General features: G+C 34.9%; 1 protein-coding gene across 2 annotated transcripts in view; it reads right to left on the reverse strand.

The window, feature by feature from the left end:
• Positions 1–545: 545 nt before the first annotated feature.
• Positions 546–6,464, reverse strand: part of LOC106466276 (E3 ubiquitin-protein ligase MARCH8-like) — a 37,507-nt gene continuing 31,588 nt past the window's right edge. For both annotated transcript variants that reach the window (XM_013926538.2, XM_022394254.1), the window contains 2 exons: positions 2,896–3,191; positions 546–1,180 (listed from right to left, as the gene is read on the reverse strand). In XM_013926538.2, coding sequence (XP_013781992.2) covers positions 620–1,180; positions 2,896–3,191 — 857 coding nt within the window. In that variant the 3' untranslated portion in view covers positions 546–619. The remainder of the gene's footprint in view (positions 1,181–2,895; positions 3,192–6,464) is intronic.

A 6,464-nucleotide genomic window follows, 5' to 3' on the forward strand; every position in this document is an offset into this window, starting at 1 on the left:
CTTACTTCTTTGTTGTTTTGGTTCGGATGTTCATGCAAAGCTACGTGAATGTTATCTGCGCTACACGTCCCTAATTTTGAACTGATTAACTAGAGTGAAGGTAACTAGTAAACAGCCCCCACCGCCAACTTTTGAGCTACTGTAATTGAGATTTGAGCTCCTCTCTTATAAAGAACTCACGACTACAAAGTGAGTAGAGCCGTTTTTGCGAACCATGGACCTTCGGATTCACAGCCTGGCACGCTAACCAATAAACCGTGCCCTGCCCTATATAGTATTTACATATGATAATTTACTTACTTTTGGAAATATCAAAATATAAATACAAAACTCGCCGTGAACAGACCACGCAATACGTTTTTGATTTCGCTTTTAACAACAACAACAACAAAAAAAAAAACCAAACAAAATCTAGTGCTTCTGTGCACTGGTAAATAAGCTCAATTTATCATGGTCTACGCACTTCGTGATTTTCTCTAAAGCACTGGTAAGTGTTTGTACACACGCATATTTTGAAGCTTCGTAGATCAAAATAAGAAAACTAGTTAATGAGTCATGAACCAAGCGCTGCAGAAACTTTATAGAGTCTTGTTTACTACACAGTGAAACTCAGAGGTGCTCAACATTTTGATTCTTTAACACGAGCGTTGCCTAGTGACATTTCTTTGACAACAGTCGCTAGGAGAAAATCATCTTCAGATATTGAAAGGTTACTTCCAGGGACAGTGGCGGAATCTGGTAGAGCATCAATTGAGTCATTTACATCTAAAGAATGTAAGCTACCACAGGCACAACTGTTGAACTCTTCTGTTGGGGACACTCCCTTACCTACAGTGATCGTTACATCTTCATTCTTAAGGGGGAGCTCTGTGCTGAGTGTTCCTTTCTCGGGGGCATTTTGTACATAAATGATACGGTTGAAACTTCTCCAGCGATTAAACAATTGAACATACATTTTAAACTGGACGTACATGAAGACTAGTCCTCCCGTAAAACTGATCGTGACAACGATTAGTTTTGTCCAAAACGGCCAATCTAGTATTCCAGATCTCATCTCTTCTGCAGTACGATCAATGAGCACGTACAAAGACCACACAACGCACGTGACTGCAACTACATGAAACGTTATGGAACATAGGACCTTCCGCTGCTCAACCGGGGACATATCAAGCTTTTCCCACTGAAAAAGTGAAATGAAAGTAATAATTATTTACTTTCAACGAACCATTAGAAAGAAAATAATCACACAATTATTGAATTCGCATTATTTTTTCTCTTCTTTTTTTTTTATAGTAAGCCGTGGATGGAGTCCATAATATGTTTTGTAAAACCAATAACAACTTGACTTAACTATTCTTTAAGTTACATTTTCTCTTAAACACCATGGTAATTGAATACAATAACAAAAGATTTGCTGACCTTATGAGCTCGTTAGGGGAAACATGATGATTAAACTTATTAACTGCCTGAAGTAGGCTTAAAGCAAAAACGTCACAAATTTAAAAAAAATCAGATAATAAGAAAAAACAAGATATTTTAAGTATGATATTTTGAAGAATAATTACCAATTTTCAATGAATAGTTTTAGTTGATGTTCTATTCGGTTAGCTCTGATGTTGAACATGTTCTTCGTGGCAGACAAAAGAATGCTCACTAGTGCTATATTTCAACATGTGTTTACTTTAAAATCCAATTTGAATTAACAGAAAATCCAATTAACAGAAACTGGTTAAATAATAATAATGTGCAAGAGTGGAATAGGAAAATATCATAAATAACTCTCGCTAGGTTTTCTTATTTCACTATTTTTTATTTCGTATTAAAACAGTTCTAGATTTTACTTAATGCATTTCACTCATCAAAGTCACTGTTGAAATCATAATAATACTTAATAATAATCAAGTAATTAAAATAACTTTAACATATAATTTAGAAAAATATTAATTTTAACTTCTGACGTGCCTAATATGGAGATAAGGTCGAATGGATGTGAAATAAGATTAGAGAAGCTCACACTGGAGTTAATGGTAAAATTAATTAATTAATAGCAGTTTTATTAATATATCTACAATTTACCATTAAATCCAGTGTAGATATTGTAGATATATTAATAAAACTGGTATCAATTAATTAATTATTACCATTAACTCCAGTGTAGATAATTAATTAATTAATGGCAGTTTTATTAATATATCCACTATATCTACACTGGATTTAATGGTAACAATTAATTAATTAATACCAGTTTTATTAATATATCTACAATATCTACACTGGATTTAATGGTAATAATTAATTAATTAATACCAGTTTTATTAATATATCTACAATATCTACAATGGTAATATCAATATTCACTCATAAAATAGGCTTGTCTTCGTTAAATGAGCATTGATAAATTTTACAAAATTTGCACATCGTTTTACATTTAAATAATACCAGTCTTGGATTGATAATTCTAAAAATAAAGAGAAAACTAGATGTAATTAATTAGTTGCTGTTTATTTAAATTCATACCTATACAAGCACACAAAGATGTCAATATAAAGATAAGTGTCAAAGGAAACAAAATGAATACATATATTTCTATGAACTAATGTGAAAGACAGTAACTGAAGTTTTCAGATACCATTAAATGAAGTCAGGTTTGATATTCCTAGTAAGTCCCCTTACACAAACTCATTACTGGAGGATCGCTAACATTTGAAGTGATCATTTTTGAGACCTCGCTACCAGGATGTTTATTAGTTGCATATTCGATAAAATAAAAACTTCAAATAAGCACAATAATTTCAACTACAATGACACTCAAAAAACTATATTCTATGATTTTATTTTGAATGTGTATTTTCTAGATGTTTTATAATCGACTATGCATGTATCGTGAATCGTTACCTTTCGAAAGGGTTTAGATTTTGTGTGCATGATAAACTCGAACTTGCACAGTTCACAGCAGCGAGTGTCGGAGCTCTTTATCCACTGTTGGAGACAGTCTTGGTGGATGTAGCGGAGACTCCCTGCACAGAGACATGGAGTAATAAGAGGGAACTCCAAGTCTCCTTCACAGTGACAGATTCTACAGATGTCCCGGTCCAATCCAACGCTGGTAACTGATTCTAAAATCGAGGGCGGTTGGGATGAATAGCTCTGTTCCATGGGTTTAAATGTAGGTATGTGAGGATGAAAGGTTCCTAAATATATATATAAATATATGTTTATTTATTCATGCTTATAAGAATGTAGCTTAGTTTATTTAAATTTCACATTTAGTGCCTTCTTTAAATAGGAAAGCATACCGACATTGTCTTATACCAGGTTAACGTACTTCTTTTAGTTTATAATAGATTAGACTGGGCCACATTTCATTAGTTTGTTACTTTGTTTCCTCTAGTAGTTTCGTATCCGGTGAGTTCCGGGAGTAAGACTGGCGTCCTAGTTCGGACACTGGGTGAGCATGTTTCAGTGTGACGGAGATTCGAACCCGCGATTCGCAGATTGCGAGTCGAGTGACCCAGCCACCGGGCCTTTGTTTCCTCTTAATTAAAGGAAGCCAATCTGAAACAACCATGTTCTATACAACTTTATGTTAGTTATATGAAACTAATTCGAACCAGCTTAACTTGCAACATACTGTATTTTGGTTATGGGAAACCAACCTGAATCAACTTAACTTTAATTTGTAACATACTGTATTTTGGTTATGGGAAACCAACCTGAATGAACTTAACTTTAAGTTGTAACATACTGTATTTTGGTTATAGGAAACCAATCAGACCAGCCACCTGGCCGTGCCGGGCCTTTGTTTCCTCTTAATTAAAGGAAGCCAATCTGAAACAACTTAACACCATGTTCTATACAACTTTATGTTAGTTATATGAAACTAATTCGAACCAGCTTAACTTGCAACATACTGTATTTTGGTTATGGAAACCAACCTGAATCAACTTAACTTTAAGTTGTAACATACTGTATTTTGGTTATAGGAAACCAATCAGACCCAGCTTAGTTCTATGTTGCTTACAACTTCCTGTTTCTTACAGGAAACATATTTGATGCAGCCTAACTGTAAGTTGTAACTTAATTTCATTTTACTACAAGAAAACAAATCGATTTCTCTTTATTATAAGTAAATAATTTACTCCTTCAACTGCAAGAAAGACAAACAGTTATATACCATAAAATAATCTGCTCTCTGTCGTTTTTGTTTTAAAAAACAACAACAAATAATTCACCATATACTAAAATGTAACTTACTAATTACTGCATGAAGATATGCGACATGAAATTCCAAACTTACACGAAGCCTCGTAAACAGATGTGTTGGACCAATTCTCAGGTACACCGTGTAATGATATGTGTAGAATCAATACAACCTTTACGTTTTATAACTGGTATGCGTGTAACCAAAACTACCGTTACGTTTTATAACTGGATGTGTATAACCAAGACTACCTTTACGTTTTACAACTGGGATGTGTATAACCAAGACTACCTTTACGTTTTATAACTGGTATGCGTGTAACCAAAACTACCGTTACGTTTTATAACTGGATGTGTATAACCAAGACTACCGATACGTTTTACAACTGGGATGTGTATAACCAAAACTACCGTTTTATAACTGGATGTGTATAACCATTAATACCTTTACGTTTTACAACTGGGATGTGTATAACCAAAACTACTATTACGTTTTATAACTGGGATGTGTATAACCAATACTACCGTTAAGTTTTATAACCTGTATGTGCAGAAACAAGGCCTACATTGCATTACATTTGTTTAATGTACAAGAACATAACCTACTTTCTGCTTTGTTAATGTGGTGGATGAACATGATCCGCCTTGTGTTTTGTTGGTGGAGAGTGCAGGAACATGATCCGCCCTGTAATTTGTTCGTGAGATGTGCAGGAACATGATCGGCCCTGTGTTTTGTTAGTGAGGTTTGCAGAAACATGATCCACCCAGTATTTAGTAAATGAGATGTACAGGAACATGATCCGCCCTGCGTTTTGTTAGTGAGGTGTGCACGAACATGATCTGTGTTGCATTTAATTAGTAAGATGAGAAGAAAAACATGAACTACATTGTATTTAATTTTTGGGAACTGCTGAATTAATACGAGCATTACGTTTTACTACTGCAAGTCTAGAATAACTAGATAGATCAGGTATTCTTGAACTGTGGGTAGCGACCCCACAAGGGATAGTGGAAGCTCCAAAGGGGTCGAAAAAAATAAAAAACCCTTTATGATTTTTTATATTAAATACTAATATGTTTAAAGATAGGTACTTCATATCCTCAATCTCTTCCCTGTCTGGTTGTTCTCTATGGAAAACACTTACCTTTTCTGTCTGGTAGTTCTACATTTTCAGTTCTTCTCAGGTTTTAACGCATAGCTGCTACTACCTCTGAACTAGTAGACGAGAGGTAAGGCTGTTAGTCAACACCAGTCAACGAAGATTTTTGGAATACTCTTGCCTGATAGAATAGTTTGATTTTATCATTACTACGCATCTACGGCCTCCAAAAACGGAGCACATTATTTTTTTCTTCATCAATGGAACAGGAACTAGAAACCTAGGATCACAGTTCGGGTACATTGACTACTTGGCCATTCTCTCTATTTCATTTTAGTATTGTACAATGAGAGTTCTTGTTTTAGCATGATAGTCATTCTCTGTTGATTTTGTAGTTACCTGATAAATGTGGGTATTGATTTTTCCTCCTCACAAAATGTGTTCCCCAAATTTGCAATGTTTTTGAACCCTTGAGTCGCAGTTTAAGCAAGCAACTATGGAGTGCAGATTTGATATCATATTTAGAGTGTGCGAGATCCATACAAGCATGTGTAAATACTGGGACGTCTAAGACCTATAATATCTGTGTGAATACAATAGCGTGTATTGACAACATACCAATAGGATGCGAGGACCAATAACTCCAATACAAATCGTTACACCATTTTGAGCCAGAACTAAGGTGGAGGGGAATCAATGTCAGATGTAAGGTAACGTCTAGGACTAATATCTCCTCTAACTGCTAGAACTGGAGCGTGGAAAAGGTGTGTATGACCAATTCCGGTTTTAAGGGCTACAAGTATGTAGTTTGGAGCAAACAGCCAGAGAGTTTATGACCAGCTTCCGTTTCAAAAGGCACAACTGGGTGTGCAATAATAATTCCTCCATTAAGAACCACAAATAGAGTGTAGAGCCTAATCCATATTAGGAGCCACAAATAGAGTGTAGAGTCTAATCCATATTAAGAGTCACAAATAGAGTGTAGAGCCTAATCCATATTAAGAGCCACAAATAGAGTGTAGAGCCTAATCCATATTAAGAGTCACAAATAGAGTGTAGAGCCTAATCCATATTAAGAGCCACAAATAGAGTGTAGAGCCTAATCCATATTAAGAGTCACAAATAGAGTGTAGAGCCTAATCCATATTAAGAGCCACAAATAGA

This window comes from Limulus polyphemus, unplaced genomic scaffold (genome assembly GCF_000517525.1).
Source record: "Limulus polyphemus unplaced genomic scaffold, Limulus_polyphemus-2.1.2 Scaffold2211, whole genome shotgun sequence".
NCBI classification, from domain to species: Eukaryota; Metazoa; Arthropoda; class Merostomata; order Xiphosura; family Limulidae; genus Limulus; species Limulus polyphemus.